Genomic DNA, 25,418 nt, shown 5'->3' with positions numbered 1-25,418 from the left:
TTTTCCAGGCAAGAGCACTGGAGTGGGGTGCCATTGCCTTCTCCTATAGATGTGTGTAGGTTATGCAAATACTAGGCCATTTCATATAAGGAACTTGACCATCCACAGATTTCAGTACGGGGTGGGAACCAATCCCCCTCGGATACTGAGGGATAAATGTACTAAAGTATAAGCTCATATGTACCTGAACACAACAAACTGAAATAATTTAATGAATGTGGGGGGTTGTGTTGTGATCAATTTTACTTTTTCCATTTCAATGTTTTGTAGACATTAATGCTGGGATTTAGTTTCAGTGACGATTAATTCATATTATGACAAGGTAGGTAGGTCTGGGTGGGATCTTCAATTCTCTATTTCTAACAAGCTCCTAGATAATATAAGGTTGTTAAGTTTGAAGAACAAGGAGCAAGATGACATTTTATTATATTCTATTTCACTAATGAAAAAAAAGTTAGCCATGATTCCCCTGTCCATTGATTTCATGATTCACTGATTACATCAGAAACAAAATGTTAATGGAACTCATCTTGTATTTTGACCAACACCAATTTAAATAACTGTGACCATGTGAAGACACCAATCTCTCAGTGGCACTGTGATGCCATGAAATAACGATCAGAAAACGGAAGGTTCAAAACATTTCCACATGCCCACAAGTCAAAGTGAAAGTTGCTCAGTCGTGTCCAACTCTGCCACCCCACGGACTATACAGTCCATGGAATTCTCCAGGCCAGAATACTGGAGTGGATAGCCTTTCCCTTCTCCAGGGGATCTTCCTAACTCAGAGGTCTTCCGAACCCAGGTCTGCTGCATTGCAGGCAGATTCTTTACCAGCTGAGCCACAAGGGAAGCCCAAGAATACCGGAGTGGGTAGCCCATCCCTCCTCCAGTGGATCTTCCCGATCCAGGAATCGAACTGGGGTCTCCTGCATTGCAGGCAGATTCTTTACCAACTGAGTGATGAGGGAAGCCCCTAAGATACTGCCTAAATAAGAAGTTATTGTTGACACATACTACCCAACTTCTTTTCATTTTCTTCCTTAGGCACACCCCTGAATTAATCAAACAGTCCAAACAATTCTGACAGAAGCCTTTGTGATCTGGAATGTCTGGGCATGAGTTGCTCTTTCCCATACATTGTATAGAAGCTGGATAAGTCTCCCATCTCATTCCAAATATCAGAATACAGGGTTCCCATTGGAACCTGGTTATCCATTTTAAATACAGCAGTGTATACAGGTCCACCCCAAACTCCCTAACTATGCCTGCTCAATGTTAAGAGGCAGCCTGGAAGGGAGGGGAGTTTGGGGAAAAATGGATACATGTATATGTATGGCTAAGTGCTTTTGCTGTCCACCTGAAACTATCACAACATTGTTAATCAGCTATACTCCAATATTGGAGAAGGCAATGGCACCCCACTTCAGTACTCTTGCCTGGAAAATCCCATGGACGGAGGAGCCTGGTAGGCTGCAGTCCATGGGGTCACTAAGAGTCGGACACGACTGAGCGACTTCACTTTCACTTTTCACTCTCATGCACTGGAGAAGGAAATGGCAACCCACTCCAGTGTTCTTGCCTGGAGAATCCCAGGGACGGGGGAGCCTGGTGGGCTGCCATCTCTGGGGTCGCACAGAGTCGGACACGACTGAAGCGGCTTAGCAGCAGCAGCAGCATACTCCAATATAAAATAAAAAGTTAAAAAAAAAAAACCAAACATCAGAAAAATGCTGATTCATTGCAAATAATTTCAAGTTTTATCTTAGTCCTTTATGCCTTAAGTGGCTTCTGAGTGACCCCCAAAACCAAACAAAAATGAAACAAAACTTTAAGTTTCTACAGTTCAAAAGACCAGCTTATTGTCCCACCTACAGAACCAGTAAATACCTTTTACCAAGTTTAAATTTCCTTATGTATAAAAAGTAACATATTAGCCGAACAAATTAAACACTTAAAAAAAAAAAAAAACTGCTAGATTCTCCTTCCCAGGCAATAGCAGCATGTTACCAGCAAGAGATTTCCACAACTTCACAATCCCCAAACGCACTGTTAACTCTCACTCTCTAGACACTGCAGTGAGCAGGCATGCAGTGAACAGCAGCATGGTCAAGCTTAAACACAACACGGCTCTCACTGTTCACAGTGTAATTCAGCTGGATGCATTAGAAGTCATCCTTCTTTGGCCAAAGAAGAATCTAGAGACTGGCCCAGCTCAAGGAGAAGACAGGGGAAGGGGGAAACAGGTGAGGCCTCCTTTCTGGCATGATCCCAGTCTATACTCACCCACTTCTTAGCTGCTCCTACAAACGGGATCTCCGCCACATACATGGAAAAGAAGACCCATAAACACCAAAGAATTAGAGTGACTGATGTGATCACTGACTTGGTATGGGGAGTGTCAGCTGTTCTTTTGAAATGTGCCCGCCTCATCTTTTCTCAGTAGTGAAAGAATGAAAATAAAAAGTCACAAAGGCCAAGTCCATGATCCAGCTGTCTTCACCTATGGCTTTCCCCTCCAAAATCCCGCAGCTGTAGTTTTACAAGGGGTGGTTTGAAGGAGGAAAACAGCACGTGAGGCAGAGTGTATGCTGAATTAAAATGGTCTGCATTAACAAATGCAACTCCAATTATCATATTCAGGTGTTAAGAATGTGTATATTTCCAAACACTAATAAGTTTCAGCAGGCTGAGCAATCCATATAAAACTCTCCACTTAGTCATGATTATGTCCTGCTGAAGCTGAATTCTGATTGGAAAACATCAGGGTTGGCCAAGAGACTACAAATCAGAAATACCAGTCCAGCATTAACTGACACTGGTTCTCAAAGTGTTTCTTCTGGAGATTCTCAGAAGACAAGAAAGAATTGTGCTATATATCAAATCACTGTGTGCCTGCGTGCTAAGTCACTTCAACTGTGTCCAATTCTTTTTGACCCTATGGACTGTAGCCCGCCAGGCTCCTCTGTCCATGGGAGTCTCCAGGCAAGAATACTGGAGTGGGTTGCTGTGCCCTCCTCCAGGGGATCTTCCCAACCCAGGGATCGAACCCATGTCTTTTATGTCCCTTGAACTGGCAAGTGGGTTTCTTTACCACTAGTGCTGCCTGGGAGGCCCCATATCAAATCATTAATACTATGCAACTCTTTAAACTCTGATTCATTTTTTTAAAGGCCACACAGTACCACATAAGCTTTGGTCTTCCTAGCTGAAAATAAGACTAATAAAAAGACTGTTCAAATGTTAAGAGGAAAATAAAATCAGATTTTATTTGAACATGGTAAAACCCTTTATAACCTGACTCTGCTGCTAAAAGGCAGTAATAATAATTAGATTTCACCATCTTCAGAGTTAAAGAATAGTTGGCATCTAAAAAACAGCAAAGAAAGGAGAGGGTGGGATGAATTGAGAGAGAAGCAGTGACATATTCACTACCATGTGTAAAAGAGACAGCTAGTGGGAACTTGCTATACAACACAGGGAGCTCAGCTTGGTGCTCTGTGCTCTGTGACAACCTAGACGGGTGGGATGGGGGGAGTGGAAGGGAGACTCAAGAGAGAGGGGAGATAGATAGATATATCTCCCCATATATATATGTATACTTATAGCTGATTGACACTGTTGTACAACAGAAACTAACACAACAATGTAAAGCAATTATTCTCCAATTAAAAACAAACAAAAAATTCTGAAAGTTCCACTTTCCAACTAATCATGTCCTATGAGAATTCAAGCACTGTCACTTAACAGACATAAGAATGAGCCCATATAAATATTAAACATACTGAACAGAGAAAGGGCTGTACAACACTATCTGTAAAATAGTAAAGAAAAGCCATATAGTCTTAACACCACATTCCAGGAACCCCAATGACTGTACTACACCCTACACCCCATCGTGTTAAACAGTAACTTTGATGGACTCACATTCCCCATGTGCATACAAGCAAGTTAGTCCTCATATCATTTTCAAGTATTACTCTAAATTTTTCATTAATTTAACTACTAAAGAGACCTATGGCACTACTGGCTCTCAAATTATTGTTCTGAAGGCAAATTCAAGCTGAAATATCCAGGTGAATTTTCTAATCTGAGATATATTCAACATGCAAATTTAAACTACAAGCTCAAGATTTTCATCAGAAAAAAACTCTCTTGTTCAATTTCCGCCAGATGTGGCAGAAGAGAGACTAGAATAGCACACACAGATTTCCAAATTTCCATAGAAAATAATGCTTGCTGACTTGTAATACATTATACAGGAGACATAATCTCCTCCTTATTTCCACTCCCCAAAATTAACAGATTTATGGTAAAAGGGAACAAAGTATGGAATGGCTTAAGTACTCTACTGACTTAGTACAAAAACTGGAAACTCAAACTGTGCATGTATATTGCACATGTAGAAATATCCACCCTAATGAAAATATACATTGCTAGTTATTTTATATCTGGAATGAAACATTTATAGCTTAGTTATCAAGAAATAATACATAGATAAGACAGGACTAGGAAGTGGAGAATTACCATCCGGACTACAAGGAGATCAAACCAGTCAATCCTAAAGGAAATCAACCCTGAATGTTCATTGGAAGGACTGATACTGATGCTGAAGTTCCATTACTTTGGCCACCTGATGCAAAGAGCCAACTCATTGGAACACATCCTGATGCTGGGAAAAACTGAACGCAACAGGAGAAGAGGGTGCCAGAGAATCAGATGGTTAGACAGCATCACCAACTCAGTGGATACAAGTTTGAGCAAACTCAAGGGAGATAGTCAAGGACAGGGGAGCCTGGCGTGTTGCAGTCCACTGGGTCACAGAGTTGACCATCACTTTTTTTGTGTGGGACACAACTTAGTGACTGAAAAACCACCACCACTGTAACTGGGCGGGGGGTGGAGGGGTGTCTTTTTCCAAATCTTTCCCATTTAATTCTTCAGACTTCACCTATAAGATTTGAGGCTTAGGTCAAAGTGTCTAAATAAGCCAAGGCAGACCAAAGTGAATTAGAAAGAGGAACAAACCTTCCTCAAGGACTATATGCCAATGTCAGTTATTCACTTAGCAAACTCTGATGGCAGATTTGGTCTACAGATTTCAACTAGAGATAATCAAATAAATGCTATTAAATGCTTCCATTTCTAAAGAAGAACAATCATCTATGTTTCCTAAATGAAGCTCCTGTGAAGCACTGGCCTAGGGAACAGCAATGAATGAGGCTTAGAAAGTACTTAATAGAGCACCTGTTGGAAACTCATACACTGTAAGGCTGACAGGTTACAATCCATACATACAAATATACCTCGGATGACGAAATTACGTAGGCACACTGGAAATGGCAGAACCAAGATAAGAAGATGGAGCTTCAGACTCCTAAGATGATATTCTTTCACTATATTCCCTAGGCTACCTCTCCAGAGTCAGGCCCAAGGTTCCTAATACCTAGCTCAAACTGTTCACAAAAAAATGAATACATACAAACATGGTGGAGAGAGGAAGTAGCAGGAAGCTGCTCGATTTAAGAAAACCAGTGAAAGACAACAAATCGTATCAGGTTACTTCACTAAACATGTCAGCTAGTGAAGGGCAAGAAGTAACTTCATTCCCAATTTCTATATTTTTTATTCCCATGAAATTACTAAGACCACTTTAAAAAAATGTATTTGTTTATTTATTTGGCTGTGCAGGGTCTAGTTGAGGCATCTGAGATCTTCGATCTTGGTTGCAGAACGCAGGATCTTTAGCTGCGGCTTGTGAACTCTTGGTTGCAGCATGTGGGATTTAGTTCCCTGACTAGGGATCCAACCCAGGCCCCTGCACTGGGAATGTGGAGTCTTAGCCACTGGACTACCAGGGAAATCTCTCTGACCACTTTTTGAAATGTCCTGTTCCCTGCTTGTGCCCACAAAATGATGTATGTGTCAATAATTTTAGATTTAATGTATGTAAAATTAAGCATACTGATGAAAAATTGTCTATTTAGTAAGTTTTTACATAGAAAGCATTTAAAAAACCCTTCATCACGTATTTGATCCATTAATTCAGTCAAACATCTATGAGCTATTGCTTCGTTCCTACTACAAAAAATTTACACTCCAAAACAAGGAGCGATCCCTTGGCACCCACTTTCACTTTTAAAAGATGAGACCTATGCTGATTTACACATGATAAAAACAGGATGGAGGCCTTTCCAATCCTCTAGTCTTAGACTGGAAGAAATGGGTTTTGTTTGAATGAGCGGCTATTAAACCGAATAATTCCTAGCACATCTTTCGCCTTCATCAGCGTATACCGCAGTTGGGCTGAGCAACAGCTGTTGCCAAAATAGGCCTTATTTCCTCCCAGTGCTGCTTCAAGGTACAGAACATGAAGGTGTAAATACATCTGTCTTCTGCCATTTGCAGTTCTACTGGCCTTGCAAATGTCTTTGAGTAAGACAGATGGTCCCTGACACTGCACAGGCTTTCAGGGATGTATCTTTCTATAAATAAGGGGGCAGATGTGAAGCGTGGTAAGCACACGTCTATCCCCTGAAGGTTTGGGTTGAGGTTTCCATCTAAATTTGGTTATTTAAATATAGGATCCTAAGCAATCCTTGGAAATCTCTATGCTAGAATGTATTTTTTAATATTTATTTTATGCCATTATGGCAAATATCTAGGACATGGAATATACATTTGTAACTAGATATAATATTAGGTGTATTGGAACTTAATGCCTATAAATGAGTCAGCTCTGTGTTCTCTTTCTACATAATTAATGTCAAATATATCTATAAGCTTTATTTTTTAAATGCTAGAAAACGCATTTCACTGAAGCAAAGTTAGAGTAAATTAGGATTTCCACAATGACCTGGAAAATTAAAAGACTATTTGCTCATCACTCTGGTGACCTTAATGTGGTAATCAAAATCCTCAGGAAACACAATAAAACTTGATGGAAATAATGCAAGTGAGCTAACTGCAGCTTAAGAACTGCTGCTGCTGCTGCTAAGTCGCTTCAGTCATGTCTGACTCTGTGCGACCCCATAGACGGCAGCCCACCAGGCTCCCCCGTCCCTGGGATTCTCCAGGCAAGAGTACTGGAGTGGGGTGCCACTGCCTTCTCTGGCTTAAGAACTGGTCAGAGTTAAAAAAAAAAAAAAAATTTAAATAAAAATGAAATTAATGTAAATCATAAAATCTAACGGGAGAAATCTAATGATTCAAACCATTAGATGTGCTTTGGGATGTGCTTCAAATCACCTTATGTCAAAAATGGAAATTCAAGGACTAGCTTACTCTCCCAAAACAAGTACTACTTTTGGTTAGTCAAAATACATGTATGTCAATGAAAATGCTAAGTGTTGAGACAGTAAAACCACAAACTACACTCTGAAAATTCTATGACCAAACAGTACTGTAAGAATTATACAGACAAGGGCAGGGAAGCCTGGCATGCTGCAGTCCATGGGGTCGCAAAGAGTCGGACATGACTTAAAGACTGAACAACAAAGAATTATAAGTAATGTCACAATAGCAATTTCTGAATACAGTCAACAAACCCTTCAGAAAATGGTTTAAGAGTATTAGGTCTTATAATCTAGCAGTGACCTGCATAAGTTATGAATACTATCATCAAAGTGTTTTTTGTCATGGTAATCTGTGTTAGTAGGAAGAGGAAAATAGTAGGAGGGGAGGGGAAAAAAAAGAGTGGATGGGGTAATTTACGGAGCACTAAAGCTCTGCCACAAGTAAAGAATTCATTATAGACAACAGGCATATGGAAGAAAAAACCTAATAAAATGAGTTTTTGGTGGATGTGTATGTATGTGAGTGCATGTGTATGGAGTGAGAAAAGATAAATAAGGCAAATTCATTAAACTGTTAACATTTGGAAAATCTGGGCATGCAGCAATTCCCTTTTTTATTAAAATAATTGATTTATCTTAATTGGAAGATACTTTCTTTACAATATTGTGGTGGTTTTTGCCATACATCAACATGAATCACCCTCGGTTGCATATGTGTCCCTCCAACCTGATTCTCCCTCCCACATCCCTCCCCAGGAATTCCTTTTACGGGTTTAATAACATTTTTTTCCCCAGTAAATCTAAATGAATCTCTATCAAAATTTTGGAAATTAAAAGGCAAGTACTCATTATGGGACAAATATTAATTTTTCTCTCTAAACACTATAAGAAAGGACATGCTAAAAAGAATTTTAAAATTTGGCAAAAATAAAAGGGTTTAAGAACTGAGATAAAAGCCCAGCAAAAAATATGATACATGTACCTTAAACTAATATTAATTTCAAAGCACACAATTAAAATTCCTATCACTTAATTCATTAATAATTATTAAATTATCTAGGATACAAGGAACATAATACACATGCTCTAAAAAATCTAGGAACTATAATCAAGTTTTTAAAAAGAAAAGGAAACATAAAAGTTATCTAAGTTCATACAGTATGGTAGCTTAGGAAGAGACTAGATAATAAATAGTTTCTACCCATCTAAGGACACACAGAAAGAATAGCAAGAGAGAGAGTAAAAGACGTGTGATGGAGTTTTTTTATCTTTTTATCATGGAAAGTTTCAAATATATGCAAAAGTAAACTCACTTTCTAAGTGTGTATTAGTCACTCAGTCATAACCAACTCTATGAGTCCCAACGGACCAACTCTATGAGACCCCCTAGAGCCCACCAGGCTTCTCTGTCCATGGAATTCTCCAGGCAAGAATACTGGAGTGGGTAGCCATTCCCTTCTCCAGGGGATCTTCCTAACCCAGGGATCAAACTTGGGTCTCCTGTACTGCAGGTGGATTCTTTACCATCTGAGCCACCAGGGAAGCCCCCAGAAAACTCATTTGCTAATCCTCCCCACAAATAGTTTGAATTAAATTCCAACATCACACAATTTCAGGCACAGAACTTTAGTCACCATCTTAGAAATAAAATTAAAATCATGAGGAACAATTTTGAGTGTTCTTTCACCTATATTCAGGAAAGACAGACCAAAAAAGTTACAATTATATACTGACGTCTGTGAATGAAAAAATACTAAGATTATGATTCAAGATTTAGTCTCATTTTTGTTTGATTCTATATCCCAGAAATGTATCATTATCTAAAGAAAAAAGCCAGCTATCTGTAAATTTAAGTTCGTAACCCCTTTACTATTTGTAGTCACTCTTATTTATTTTAAAATAAAGAAACTAAAAGAGGAAAGGGAAGTAAAAATTCTACTTAAGCTACTACTGAAGGGTTAAAAAGCTGAAATCAAGTTTTAAAAATATAGCCAAATGATTTGTATCACAAGATGTCAGATTTTGGAGCTAGGTTTGCTGTTTCCCAGCTTCTTTTTTTTCCCCCCTTAATATACCACAAACTCAATTTCTACATTCAAAATAGGCTCACTTTATAGGAAAACACCACTCCACTAGTCAGAGGGTCAATTTCAGTGTCACAGTGAAATCTGGAGCTCAAAGGCCTGGTCCTTGAGAATGAGTATTTCTTCTTACACAAGTATCTCATGTCAGCACTTTACCACCTAGCACAACAATAATGACAGATTATTATATGTAAGTGGTACCTCAATATAGATGCTTTTTCAAAGTATCAGAAGCACGGTTGTCATATTAAGTTCTCTCTCCTTAGTCAAAATTTGGGGGCCATTATAAATCCAAATCATGTCCACAAAATCAAGAAAATGAAACTGTACTACTTTCGGACAAAGCCACAAGGCAGGAACTACAAGATTGAAGAGATGGATCTGGTTTTCATTAGCCAATACGAGTTCCCACAACTTGTTGCTGCTTTGTTTTTCTCTATGAGTGTGTGTGTACATGCTTGTGCATGAACGTGTTTGCACACATTCTATACTTTGGACTTAATCAACTGACATTAAGCCTCATGTGGGCTGGGAATAAAGAACATAATCAAAACCACCCAAAGAAAAAGTATGCTTTATTTTTATGTATTTAATCCTCTAAAATAGCTATTTAAAAAGTATCAAGCCTGAGGCCTTACCCTGTTCGTTTGGTGATGGTACCAAGTGTCATTGGCTGCTTGATTTGGGCGAGAGGCATCAACACCATCAGGCTGGGAAGAGGAGAGAGTCGAGGGTTGCCAGGGTTGTTGTTGGCAAAATTATTGTAGGAGTCTTGGCTGTTGAGCTTCCCTATAAAGAGAAAAAAGAAAGAAAAGCATCACCAAGAGAAGTTTCCTTCTCTGACAGGATTTACACTGGCTCCACTAATATTTTAAGAAAATTATCAAAGGCAGACATGATTCTAAAAGAATCAAGACTCTATGGAAGGGGGGAAAAAAAAAGGACTCTGGTAATACCAAACATGACTTGACTATGAACAGAGACTATAGTCTTTGAGGATGGAGGTTTGGAGGATACAGAATTGGATAGATGTTAAATGGTTATACAAATAATTGGTATAAAACTGAATTTTGTGGTGTTACAAAGAAATATAAGATAGTACGAGAAAAAAAAATGAAAAGGTCTAAATTAGTCTAAAGGAAGCATGGAACGTTTCCTTAAACAAGCTAGGGAGTCAGAGGGGAAGAATATTCCAGCCATGGCAACCTACAAAGCCTCCAGAGGGCAGAAGAAACATGAGACATAAGGATGTATATCCCCAGAGAATACCATGAGAGACACAGGATGAAACTGACCAAAATCAACAAGCAAAAACATTGCCTGCCTCCCAAAATGTACCACTACCCACCATAAAATTAAAAATTATGAATCAACCCTTTATTTTATGACCACATTAATATAAAAAAATAAAAAGAATAAGAACTATGGCTCACTAACAACCAGGAAAAACAAACTGAAATAAAATCTGATCTGCATAGAGAGACATTACTCTCATCTCACCAATAAGCAAAATTCCTCTTAGGTACTTACCTTTTCTCCCATTCCATGGCTTTGCATTTTCCAGAATGTTCTATAAATGATGTACCACACTGAGTCTTACCTCTTTCACTTGCCAGTAAGCATCTGAGATTCAATCACTCTACATTTTCCTACAGGTATCAATTCCTTCCTTTTTATTTCCGAATATAATCTCATTGTATGGAAGTACTACAGTTTGTTTATCCAGTCATTGGCAAAAGGACATTTGTTTCCAGCTTTGGTTATTACAAATAAAGCTGCCATAAACATTTCTGCACAAGTTTTTGTATGAATGTAAGCTTTATTACATTCAAAGGAGAAAAGGAAAGATATACCCATTTGAATGCAGAGTTCCAAAGAATAGCAAGGAGAGATAAGAAAGCCTTCCTCAGCGATCAGTGCACAAAGAAATAGAGGGAAACAACAGAATGGGAAAGACTAGAGATCTCTTCAACAAAATAAGAGATACCAAGGGAACATTTCATGCAAAGATGGGCACAATAAAGGACAGAAATGGTATGGACCTAACAGAAGCAGAAGATATTAAGAAGAGGTGGCAAGAATACACACAAGAACTGTACAAAGAAGATCTTCACGACCCAGATAATCACCTAGAGCCAGACATCCCGGAATGTGAAGTCAAGTGGGCCTTAGGAGGCAGCACTAAGAACAAAGCTAGTGGAAGTGATGGAATTCCAGCTATTTCAAATCCTGAAAGATGATGGTGTGAAAGTGCTGCACTCAATATGCCAGCAAATCTGGAAAACTCAGCAGTGGCCACACGAATGGAAAAGGTCAGTTTTCATTTCAATCCCTAAGAAAGGCAATGCCAAAGAATGCTCAAACTACAGCACAATTGCACTCATCTCACACGCTAGTAAAGTAATGCTCAAAATTCTCCAAGCCAGGCTTCAACAATACATGAACTGTGAACTTCCAGATGTTCAAGCTGGTTTTAAAAAAGGCAGAGGAAACAGAGATCAAACTGCCAACATCTGCTAGATCATCAAAGAAGCAAAAGAGTTCCAGAAAAACATCTATTTCTGCTTTATTGACTATGCCAAAGCCTTTTACTGTGTGCATCACAATAAACTGTGGAAAATTCTGAAAGAGATGGGAATACCAGATCACCTGACCTGCCTCTTGAGAAACCTATGTGCAGATCAGGAAGCAATAGTTAGACCTGGACATGGAACAACAGACGGGTTCCAAATAGGAAAAGGAGTACATCAAGGCTGTATATTGTCACCCTACTTATTTAACTTACATGCAGAGTACATCATGAGAAACACTGGGCTGGATGAAGCACAAGCTGGAATCAAGACTGCTGGGAGAAATATCAATAACCTCAGATACGCAGATGACACCACCCTTATGGCAGAAAGTGAAGAAGAACTAAAGAGCCTCTTGACGAAAGTGAAAGAGGAGAGTGAAAAAGTTGGCTTAAAGCTCAACATTCAGAAAACAAAGACCATGGCATCCGGGCTCATCACTTCATGGCAAATAGATGGAGAAACAGTGGAAACAGTGGCAGACTTTATTTTAGGGAGCTCCAAAATCACTGCAGATGGTGACTGCAGCCATGAAATAAAAAGACGCTTGGTCCTTGGAAGAAAAGTTATGTCCAATCTAGACAGCATATTAAAAAGCAGAGACATTACTCTACCAACAAAGGTCCATCTAGTCAAGGCTATGGTTTTTCCAGTAGTCACGGATGGATGTGATAGCTGGACTATAAAGAAAGCTAAGCACTGAAGAACTGATGCTTTTGAACGGTGGTGTTGGAGAAGCCTCTTGAGAGTCCCTTAGACTGCAAGGCGATCAAACAAGTCAATACTAAAGGAAATCAGTCCTGAACATTCATTGGAAGGACTGATGTTGAAGCTGAAACTCCAATCTTTAGGCCACCTGATGCAAAGAGCAGACTCGTTTGAAAAGACCCTGATGCTGGGAAAGATTGAAGGTGAGAGGAGAAGGGGATGACAGAGAATGAAATGACTGGATGGCATCAGTGACTCAATGGACATGAGCCTGAGTAAACTCCAGCAGTTGATGAGGGATAGAGAGGCCTGGCGTGCTGCAGTCCACGGGGTTGCAAAGAGTAGGAGACGACTGAACTGAAGTTTTTTAAAATATATATCTAGGAATGGAGTTGCTGATCATAGTACATGAATGTTTACATGGAGATAATAATTTTATGTTTAAGGTGATGAGAAAATGCAAAACACTTTGACAAAGGAGATGATCCATTCACATTCCCACCAGCAAAATCCGACACTTCCAGTTCTTCTGTATCCACAGTAGAATTTGGTGTTGTCACTCATTTTGATTTCAGCTATTCTGGTCAAATATGCAGCTGCTGCTGCTAAGTCGCTTCAGTCGTGTCCGACTCTGTGTGACCCCATAGACGACAGTCCACCAGGCTCCCCCGTCCCTGGGATTCTCCAGGCAAGAACACTGGAGTGGGGTGCCATTGCCTTCTCCAATGCAGGAAAGTGAAAAGTGAAAGTGAAGGCACTCAGTCATGTCTAACTCTTCAAGACCCCATGGACTGCAGCCCACCAGGCTCCTCCATCCATGGGATTTTCCAGGCAAGAGTACTGGAGTGGGGTGCCATTGCCTTCTCCAAGCCAAATATGGGTGTTGGCCAAATATGGGCTGATCAGGTTGCTGTTGTTTTGGTTCATGAACTTATCTGTCATCCATTTATTTTCTTTGGTAAAATACCTATGTAAAGCTTTTGCCAATTTAAAAAACTGGGTTAATATTTTTGCTGAAATATAATTCACACACCAGAAGATAGATCCTTTTGAAGTATACAGTTCTATGGTATTTGGTATATTCTACAGAATGATGCTAGGATCGCTATCTAATTTCAGAACATTTTCATCACCCAAAAAAGAAAGTCCATACCCTTAGCGGTCACTCTTCTTTTTCCCTACCCATCAGCTTTTGATACAGGAATCTGTCCAGTTTCTGTAGATTTGTCTGTTCTGGATAATTCATATAAATGGAACCATACAATGTGGCCTTTTGTGAGTGCTTTTCTCAATTATGTTTTCAATGTTTATCCACATTGTACCACGTGTCAACAGTTCATTCCTTTTAATGGCTGAATAATATTGCACTGTATGGATATACCACACTTATACCAGCTGACGAATATTTGGGTTGTTTTAACAGGCTACTATGAATAACGCTTCTATGAACATTAGTACATAGGTATTTATGTGGACTTGGGCTTCCAATTTTCTAGGGTTCATATGACTAGGAGTGGAACAGTTAGGTCTATATTTAACCTTTTGAGGAACTGATAAACTGTGGCCACACCAGTGTATGAGGGCCCCAAATTTTCCACATCCTCAATACTACTTGTTATGGTCTATCATTTTTATTTTATCCATCCTAGTGGGTGTGAAGAGGTATCTCATTGTAGTTTTGATGTGCGTTTTTTAAATATCTTTTTCATGTGCATTTTAGTTAATTTATATAACTTCTTGGAGAAATGTCTATTCAAAACATTTGCCCAAAATTGAGTTGTCATTTTATTGTTCAGTCATAAATAAGAGTTAAGCATATGCTCAGAATGTAAATCCCTTAGCAAAAACATGGTTTATAAATATTTTCTCCCCTTCCTATGTCATCTTTTCACTTTCTTCATGGTATGCTTTGAAACATACAAGTTTTTAACTTTGATGAAGTCTAATTTATCTATATTTTCCTTAGTTGCTTATGCTTTTGTTGTTATACCAAAAAAAAACACTGCCCAGTCCAAACATACAAAGATTTATAGCTATGTTTTCTGCAAAGAGTTTTATATTTTTAGCTCTAACATTTAGGTCTCTAATTTTGAATTAATTTTTACAAATCATGTGAGGTAGAAGTTCAACTTCACTTCTTTTGAATGCTGAATATCCACTTGTTCCAGCATTACTTATTGAAAAGATATTCTTTCCCAACCCAGAGGATTATCCTGGCACCCCTGCTGAAAATCAAATGCCTATAAAAATGTAAAAAATTCTTTATGGATCTTATTCTCAAATTTTAAAAGTTCTTTATATATTCTGGATATAAACCTTTTATTAGATATGATTTTCAAGTATTTTCTTACCCTGTTCTGACTTGTCTTTTTGTTCTCTTACAGATCTTTTAACAAGTGGAATTTTTTTTAAATAAATTCCACTTCATGAATTTGTTTTGTACATTCTTATTATAAAAATTCAATCTAAAAACATTTTAATTTTTATATTTTACTCTTACAAAAATATAATGAGACTTCCCTGGAGGCTCAGTGGAAAGAATCTGCCTGCCAATGCAGGACACACAGGTTTGATCCCTGATCTGGGAAGATCACACATACCACAGAGCAATTAAGCCCCGTGTGTCACAACTATTGATCATGCGCTCTGGAGCCCACAGGGCACAACTACTGAAGCCTGCGAAGAAAAGAAGAGGAGGAGGAGAAGCCACTGCAGTGAGAAACCCACACACTGCAACCAGAGAGTAGCCCCCACTTGCCACAACTAGAGAAAAGCCCGTGCAGCAACAAAGACCCACCACAGCCAAAAATAAACAACTTAAAGAAATATATATATATTTCTTTATGATTCATAGTATTTATATGATATAGCTAACTTTATTGCAAGGTAGAAAATACGATGTTTTAAAACAGAATAATGAAATGAAACAAAGGAAAGGAAATGAAACAAAATCTCTGAAGTTTAACTGACATTTACTACAACCTTACAAATACGCATTTCGATTTTTTTTGTTTGTTTCTTTAACCAGCATCCTCAAAATAGTACCGGCAATGTCTATTACTTCAATACTGAGATATTTTAAGTCTGAGGCAAGGCGGGATCCATGATCTCTCATTTTTCCATTCAACTGATATCCTGGCCTAAAGACAAACTGAGTTAAATTTTGTTGAGCTGATATGTTGTACCAATTTGTTCTGCTATCTGAAAATAAAAATAAAATATACATAGTCACCGATAAGAGATGAGAATACCAGAAGGGAACTTACTATACTGCAGAGCAGAGCACCCATTTGGGCATTTATTGTTTCTATATTATTTGGTGTCACCACCTTGTAAGCCTACTGCTACAACATTCAAATAAGCTACAAATCTCCCAGAGAGAAGAGTATGCAATGTAAACGGAGACATCAGGGTAACATTAGCAACGTCCTCTTCAGATACAAGCCACATGGAATCAGAAAATTTAGATCCCTGTGTTTGTTTTTCTGATTTCTGTAATGCTTTGAAATTCTGCCATATCAGGATGGTTTCTAAAATAGCCATTACATAAATCCTCGCCTAAATACAGACACACAGAACTCACTGAAGATAATACTTTAACTTTCAAAACTCCAAAAACCCTTGTTCCAAGAAACCTTTTCCCAAGAAAGAATAAGTATTGTGAAGTATCTCTGTCACAGCAAATAATTGTTTTCACAGGGACTTAAGATAGGAAAAAACAGTAAAATCAGGTTGAGTTGTTTTTGTTTCTAAGACAGTCAGTGGTCTGTTACAAATTTTTGATGGATCATCATATCCAGTAAAACTTTCTGCTTCTACCTATATTTTGTCCTTATCTGCAAAAATGCCAGCTCACATTTTAATAGAGATTGCACTGACTCTGTTGATCAATATAGGAGTGTTGCTATCTTGAGCATATTAAGTCTTTCAAGCCAAGACCATGGGATATCTTCTCACTTATGCAAGTATCCTTTAATTTCTCTGAATACTGTTCGGAGCTGAAATCAGGCCACAACATGAAATATGTCACAAGCTAATGAAATTCAAGGCCTATGTTTAACACACACATTTCACAACAACAGTTAAATATTTGTTGAGTGCCTCAGCCGAAGACCATACGCTGTAAGGACTGCATTCTTTGCTGTTGCAAAGCTTACAGTCTAATATGCATGAAACAGGAATAATTAAGTGCTAATTGCCTAGTACTAAAAATAAGTACACATGGGATCAATTATTTGGAGAAGATATCAGGGAGCACATGGGACATGACCTAGGCTTTGAAAGATGGATAAAATATGGGTAAGAGCAGGAGAGAAGAAATATTCTGAGGATGAAGGATAACATGAAGAGCAGAGATTGTAAAGTGATGCCACAGATGTGAGCAAGAGTACGAAATCTCTTAACTAGAGAGAGAATTATAATGGAAAGCAATGGGAAGAATATATATTTCAGTTTTAGAAGCAATATTTCAATTGCGGTGGAAGTAGCTAAATTTAGGTATCTAAATTCTTCAGCAAGGGAACAGCACCGATTTTGAGAACACTGAACTTAAGAGATACAATGAGAGTTCTAGAAAGTGAAGCTTTTCACTGAGAAGCTGCAAATCTTGTGGTTTCGTTAGGTTAGGTTGACTTAAAATCCTTCACTGCCCCACCAGCTTAAAAACAACCTCAAGGTACACCACACCTATCCTTCTCCGTCTTTTGCGACACCCAAGTATTTATGAGCTTTTATTCTTGGTGTCTGTATTCATGATGGAGCCTCTGAAACCCAGTGCATCTGAAGGAGTAAAGTAAGCTGGGTAGATTTTATGTTCGTAAGAATAGGGGCAGTGTCTGACTTATGTTTTATTATGTGGCAAGTAATTTATTTAAAATGGCTTTAATGAAAGAAAAAAATGTGTTCAACAACGCCAAGGTTCAGAAAGGCATACTCAGAGAGAAAGCTGCTAACTCTGGTAATCTTCTATTGAAGATTACCCTTTCAAAGAGCTTCCTTGGTGGCTCAGTTGGTGAAGAATCCGCCTGCAATGCAGGAGACCTGGGTTTGATTCCTGGGTTGGGAAGAGACCTGGGTTTGATTCCCGGGTTGGGAAGATCCCCTGGTGGAGGGCATGGCAACCCACTCTGCTATTTTTGCCTGCAGAATCCCCATGGACAGAGGAGCCTGGTGGCCCACAGTTCATGAAGCCGCAAAGTTGGACATGACTGAGTGACTAAGCACAGCATGGCAATCTTCAATAGGGGAGCTTCACTAAAGAGGCGAAGAATCAGATTTGTTGTTGTTGGAAAGGGATAAGCAATGGGTATACTAACAGGAAATGATCACGGTAATGGATACAGAACACAGACTTAAGGACTTTGAGGATAAAAAGACATTAACAAGATGAGATAATGCACCAGGCAAAGGACTCATTCAACATTCATTCTTTCAGTTCACACTTTTGGAGCCTTATTGGTATGAGGCCCTATTCTACGCCTGGCTGAACAAATCCCAGGAATCCTAAAATTCATAACATAATAAGATAGAAAGACTTTAAAGAATTTAAAGGGAGCAAGCATGCCATGAGAGACATCCTCAAAATGTCTCAGGAAAAAAAGGAAGGAGATATTTTGATTATTGTTGTTTTAAATGGAAAATATTCAAATTTTGAGTACAGAGGCAGGAACTTGTATCTTCCCGTCTTTAGTTTCCAACTAGAAAATAATGGATGAGAGATGTGTGAGTAATTAATTCAGGAATTAGTAAAATGAGGGAACTCACATAGACAAGAAATCTCATCATCTCACATGTAATGATTTATACATAAAAATATACCAAATTTTAAAATGAAAGTTCACACAAAAATAGTATAATGATCCTTTCTTCCCCTTTCACTTGCTCAAAGTCTTTATTTAAAGATGATTCTATCACCTCCTTGTGTCATGGATTTTCTTGGGAAATGCAGCTAGAATCTAACAAACCTCCAGATTTATCCTCCACAAAAACTGAGGACTCCTCCAGAGTAGGATCAGCATCTTACTAACGGTTGACATCTCAACAGATGTTTGCTGAATGAAGGAAGGAAATATATTTTTTCTCATATCCAGGAAGTACAGGAAAATACAACCCTATGATCTATAGGAAAAAAAATTAATTTTGGAGGGGACCCAAAGTACTTCAGAAGATAGCGAGGGGCTGGAATCTATCGCTTTCACTACTCGCTTTAGCCTCAGGTTGACTCGACCAGGAGCACAGGTTTGGGAACTTTAAGAACAGATCTTCAGCCACTCCCTTACGGTTACATCAGCCAGGATTTTTCATTAAGCCGAGGCTTCTTACTATAATGAGATTCAGCAGAAGAAACTCATAGTATCCTAAACCTTGGACATGGCTTAAGTGTGTCCCTCCAGCCTATGCTTCAGCTTTCCTTTGGACGGAGAGGGAGAGCAGTGCCCCTTTCTTTATTTCACCTTCTCAGCACACATACAATAGTAACCTTAAAATTCAAAATGTCTGAGGTCAGTGAAGAGTCACTATGTCAATTCTAAATGTCACCTTCACCAACCATTCTCTACTATACTTTACTATATAAGTATAATGAAAACAGTAGAGGTTGTTTAACGGCAGCTTTAGTAGTGGGCGTCACAAAACTTTAAAATACATATAATATTTCACACACCATTCTACTTACAAACCCCAGCTGGGATAAGACCTGTAAGTGACAAATGCCATGAGAGTGGATATTCTCACAGTATTTCTGGCACATCCCAAACAGAGGAAGTCCCAAAAATCTCATGAGAAAATAAGCTCTTCTAAAACTCTCATCCCAGTTTTTTGGGCTTACTCTATATAGATAAACTTCCATAAGCCTTCAGGCTTTCGGGTCTTTAACCAAATCCACCAGAGCTTTGATCCTTTAGAGGTTTACCAGTCCCCAAGATAGACGGCGTTCTCTTGGGGGAGAGAAAAAAATCCCAAGCTCCAATAAAATGGTTTTCTCAAAGCAGGAATTCTACTCGCGAACAGAAAATCATTTAAAAATCAGAGTGTTCAAAAAATCCTTTGATGTTTAAAGCAATGATATTCTGTTTTCAGTTGTTTATTTGTTAATGGTTATTATTGTTTTTAACATTACAAAGTCCTAAGCCAGAACAGTTCACATTGGGGTTTAACTACTGACTTTCTGTATTTCCTTGTACAAGTTGGCGTTTTTGAAAAAGGAATTACGAAAACAACCTTGTGGGCTCTCTTCTTCCTCCCGTTCTGCCTTCTGGATGAAGAATACCTGCAAGTACTTTGGGAAAGGACTCTCAGGCTCCTCACGAGTACACAGCACCACTGTCCGTGTGTGAGGTGGACAGGGTGTGATCTCTGTTTACTAAAAAATGCTGCTAACTTCAAAACGCCACCTTATCATGTGTGCGTGGTGCCAAAATATGTTTTCCCACACACTCTACACTGTAAAATCACAGGGGGAAAATGGATGAAGTTAAGGATAAAAGTAAAGACCGAAAATAACAATGGTCTTTGTTGCTGCGCTGGAGCGGCAGCCTGTCAGGTCAGCCTCGCAGAGGTATATTCCCAAACCAGTCATCATTAACGGACTCACTTCCACAGGAAAAAAAAAAGAAAGACAGAGTCTGAAAACTCCGGACAAAAGAAATCCCTGCAGACAAAGTAAAAACAAATTAAAAGACCCATTATAAAACACAGATGCTACAAGGAAAATAAACTTTCCAAGATTTACTGGGCTTTGACAAACTTGAACATTTGTGGAAAAGACATCAGCAACAACTCCCAGGTATGTGGCTGCGAAGCTAGACTCCTTTCTGTTTTATCTTTACCCTCCCTACACAAGCTGCCAGGTTGGTATTCTTAGCTTCTGAACGCAGTGATGTGAGAACATGTGAATGTGGCAAACTGCCAGCCACGAGAAATCTCTAAAGCCGGCAAGAGCTGAAATTATTGACCATCTCAGATTATGTTAAATATTAAAGTTAATACCAGTGTATCTGTGTGTACACATGTATTTCTTCTTAAATGCAAACCAGAAGAGGAAAAATAAGACATACATGCAATTACAGGCTTCCTTCTCATCCTTTAAAAAAATTTCCCTACCCTACCATGCTGTGAACGAAGAGCAGTTAAAATAACATTATGCAATCAGGGGATCAGAGTTGTAGATGAGAAAGTACCTTAAAACAGAATCACATCAGTGAGAAAGAGAAAACTTCTTGTTTCAGGTTTCTAGAGGCACAAGCTACAGATTATTGCTAATGACGGTCCGAGGAAGATTCTAGGAACAGAAGGTATAAGAAACTAAGAACTACAATGGAAACAAGTGGACCAAACGGAGAGGGGGGAGGATAAAGCAGCATTGTCTTTTGTTGTCATTAGGGATGCAGGGATAAATATAAAAATGGCAGAGATTCACGTGGAAAAAAGCAAAAGGACACTAGGCAGAGTGGATGATGCCCTAGGGGAGGGCACAGCTTTAGGAGGTCTGCATTATCCCCTCACTTTTTGACCCTTACCAGGGATACACTCTTATCTCCTTTAGGCGCTCCATTTTTCTGAAACTTTACAACAGAAACATATACAAGATGAGACTCCGACAAGAGTTTCAAATTCTGTTCTCATCACCCATTCACAGGACCCACTCTTGTTCTGGGATACAAGCCTTCCAATCAGCGTCCTTGGTCCCCTAATATTTGAAACTCTCATGCTATGCAACTGGAGTAATGAGGCATACTGAGAACCAGTGAGTGTGTGACAGGCTGCCAATCCTGGAAGACAATTCTACAGGAAGAACTCTATTACCGAACATCCCATGACTGTCCTCCTTCCAACAGTGTCCTTGCTCTAAGACCTTATGGAGATAAATGGTTCACACTCAACATCACATCTTTCCAAAATAAAAACTGGCAGTAAGTTCATATGGGGCTTATTTTTTGGTGCTTTGGCTTTCCACAGAAGACCAAAACGTCCAGTCTGCTTTTAATATCCCGCTGTGGAATCAACAGGGATAAAAATGCAAAATATACCAATGAGTTTAACCAAGTTAACTCTGTAGTTGAAAAGCTCCTAACTTCTTGACTCTGTCAAAGGGAGTACAATGGTAGCTTGTTTTGAAACAATCACTGGAAATCTAGGCTTTGAAAAGTTAAAAACACTACTGAGCTCTGGCTTGCCATCTAATTTAACATTAAAGCTTTCTCAGCTAAACACTCGATAATTATTTAATCAAAACCAAATAAAGTCCTGTCCGAATATATAAAAAGTATCCTGTGCAAATGGGAATTTCCTGACTGTGGGCTGCTTGGGGTTGACATGAGTGTGTCTATTTCTCTTTTTCTTTCTCTTTTTTTTTTTCCCTTTCCTAGATGAGAATGACAAGCTTCCCAGCTGCAGTTCCAGGACTTTCACCTCCTTTTTGACCTTTTCTCAGGCGTATTCCAGTATAATCTGTAATCTACTCAAGTAGGAAGAGGAAACAGCAGCGCCCTGGTGAGAAACAGCGCCTTCTGACCCACATACCAAACTGGGCGGAAGCAATGCTTGTTCACAGGAGCCAAGGCGAGCAGAACACACACAATTAGGAGAAAATGAATAATGCATCCATATTTTTAAAAAGACTGTTAACAGAACAAGCAAACAGCTTTGGTGACAAAGTGCAAGATAGGAAGTGTTCAAGGCCAATTCTGATTAGGTACTGACTTGCTCTCCCTGTAACCTTTTTGGAGAGTAAATAGGTGGGGAAGCAAAGATACTGTAAAAACGTTTATGCATTTCAAGCAAAAACACTTGTTGCTTTTTCAAGTACACAGCACAAGAGACACAACTACAGGTACTTTGGGGAGGGGCAGCAGGGTAGAAAAACAGGAGACTACCCCACAAAACTGACTTGAAAACAAGAATCCAATTTTTTTTTTGCAAGATGGTGGTTGAGGTTTTTAATGATACTGTCATCACTCTTCCCATCACGTACAAAGGAGCTGCATGGAACTTCACACTAGTGCTTGTTAAATGTCAGGAGAATTAAAACTTCATATTCTGGAGAATTAAAACTGCACTAATTATTAAAGTTATCAAGGTATAAATTTATAAATAATCAAATATACAATTCGCTAGGTGGTTTCCTTTTCCATCTGAATACTTTTTCATCAGTTAATTATTACCTTAATGTGTTCACCACTGTTTCATGTAAATGTGTTTTTCTTTCCTTAAATCTAAAACTCAATCAATTTAGAAAATGTATATGTAAAAACTAAAGTCAAAAGGAGCTGCTGCTAAAACTATATGTAGAACAAGATCAGTCTACACTACTCTTCAAAGATACTAAAGCTGTCTGAGAACAAGGAGCCTTGGAATGCGAAAATAAGCCTAGAAAGGGAGATGAGATCAAGAGTTAGAAACAACATTCATAAAAATACAAATGTGGGGAAATAGAAATATTTCCAGAAATTTTCAGAGATAAAATGTGTATGGGGACAGGCAATTAAACATATTGTGTGAACATGTTTTGTCTACATTTCCTTTCCACTCTATTTCTGGCACGATCTGTTCACAGGGCCAACTCAAATTTACAAAATGAATTTTTAAAATCTTTCCCCATAATTGGGAAGTTCATTACCTTAGTTTATTATTCTTACAGCATTCTAAGATTTGAGATGAAGAACATTTGTAAGAGCTGGTTCTCTTAATATTTTAGAAGTTTCAGCAATTATTAATTCATTTTAAACATTAGGACTGTAGTTTACCACTCTTTCAACAATGAAAAATCAAAACAGTAAACGGACTATACTTAACACTACAGGGAACAAAGCAAACTCTTTGTATAAGAAGAATAAAAGAAAAAGATCTTGGGACTTTTGCTTTCAGATTCATATTATTCCTAAATCTAACAAATTTAAGCAACCTCAAAATTTCCCAGTCTTCTGAAGTGAGCTTAAGCAGTTTTGGGAGTAAGTGCTTAGAAGTGAAGACTCTTAATAAACTTAGTGAAAAAAATCCCCAGAACTAAAAACCCCATAATCTGACATCACTTAAACCAAATTTGGGATTAAATGAGTTCTCCAAAGTATAAATAAATCCTCATTGAAATGCTTTTTAAAAATATACTACGCCCATATCTCTCATACTTAAATATCTTGCAGTGAATTCTGTATCATGTCAACAGAGCAAACAGAAGCACTTAACTGAAAAAGGAAAAAGCTTATAGAAACTTACCGGCATCATTCAGTAAATAAATGCTATTATTTAAACTGAACATATAAGTTGTGGAAGAATGGGAATTGGCACTGAAATAAAAACAAACACTGTAACAAGATAAAATACTGAATAAACTGCCAGATTTAAGGTGTAATGTTCTTAGACTCGGAGGACTCGAAGTAATTAAAACATTTGCAGAACTGGTCTTTTTCCAGTACGTTAAACACCGTATACTGAAGGAAAAACTAAATATTAAAATCCAAGTATTTTCTGCTGAATAACAACTATCATAGTACACTGGAAGCAACTTTCCTAATAATAAAAAAGACATAATTCAAAATAGCAATAGCAAAGATGCCCCCCCAACCTCCTTCTCGCTCCCTTACCCCCACTCCATAGAAGCCTTCCTTCTTTTAACTCATGACCATTAAGGATATTTTCTGGCTCTACTTCAGCATCATGACTCAGGTCATGAGAAGTGTCAAAGATGCATTTCCTTCAGATGGGAAAAAGCAACAGATTTTAACAACCATACAAAGATGGGAGTACTGTGCAAAAGAGCCAAATCAGCATTTTTGACAGAAGGGAAGATAAAACCTTTTATACTCACATATATTTTATTTCCAGCTTAAAAACACTTAAATAGCATTCTATCTAAAATATGCTTCCATGTTCTGCTCAAGAAGAAAACAGGAAACCCATACTCAATTTAGCTGCCTAAATTATCAACAATGTGTGAGAGAGAACTGTTCACCCATCAAAAAAGAAAAAGAAAGTCAAAGTATACCCTACGAACATTAATAAATAGTTCAAGTCTTTGTCTTCTAAATGTATTTCTCCAAAAGCAAAAACCATGAATTCACCTGTTTACATTAAAAACTACTTTTGATAGAAAGTCCTTGAGGGAGAAAATCACAAAGAAGAGTGATGCCTGACCCTACCTGGGACCTGAGGATGAAGGCTCTGCACACTCCTTGTGACTCTGCTGCCTTAGCAGAGACACTTTTTCTTAATCGGCTGGATTACTGCCAGGAAAGCATATTCAATTAACAGCACTGTCGCTTTACATTTTCTTTCATCCATGATTTTATCAAAGTGTACATGTTTTAATCCACTCCAAATTAGACAGGAGTGAAATATTATTGAACATTTGTTAACTCCTGACTAGGAAAGGTTCTCAGCACTGAAAAGGGAATGCCTGTCTCGTCTGAAGCTGCCAACAGCAGCAATGCCCACACTAACTCCACTCTATCCATTTGGAAACAGCTTCACTCCTGTGCTTCACTCTAGCTTCAATATTCTCACCTGCAAAAACACATCATCCAATGCTAATAACTCTTTCAATGAACCTTAAATCCCCTTCCTTTTCTCATCCTTCTCCAAATTCTCAATGTCATTTTATGCTAAGAACCATTATAGTTTCTATTTCTCAACAGAAACCATTATGGTTTCTATTTCTGTGTAACCCTGGCACAGCTGTACCTGACCCTGACCCAATCGCTGTACCCTTCTGCAGTTTGCAAACTTCAAGCCAGTAGTCAGGTTTTTACTTCCTGCTCAGATTCTTA

General features: G+C 38.4%; 1 protein-coding gene across 6 annotated transcripts in view; it reads right to left on the bottom strand.

The window, feature by feature from the left end:
- Positions 1-25,418, bottom strand: part of BCAS3 (breast carcinoma amplified sequence 3) — a 591,772-nt gene that overhangs the window by 333,338 nt on the left and 233,016 nt on the right. For all 6 annotated transcript variants that reach the window (XM_010861584.1, XM_010861585.1, XM_010861586.1 and 3 more), the window contains exon 16: positions 10,018-10,168. In XM_010861584.1, coding sequence (XP_010859886.1) covers positions 10,018-10,168 — 151 coding nt within the window. The remainder of the gene's footprint in view (positions 1-10,017; positions 10,169-25,418) is intronic.

This window comes from Bison bison, unplaced genomic scaffold, assembly GCF_000754665.1.
Source record: "Bison bison bison isolate TAMUID 2011002044 unplaced genomic scaffold, Bison_UMD1.0 scf7180017864472, whole genome shotgun sequence".
Classification (NCBI taxonomy): domain Eukaryota; kingdom Metazoa; phylum Chordata; class Mammalia; order Artiodactyla; family Bovidae; genus Bison; species Bison bison.
Note: the sequence above shows the minus strand (reverse complement) of the source record. Positions and strands in the feature narration are given on the sequence as shown.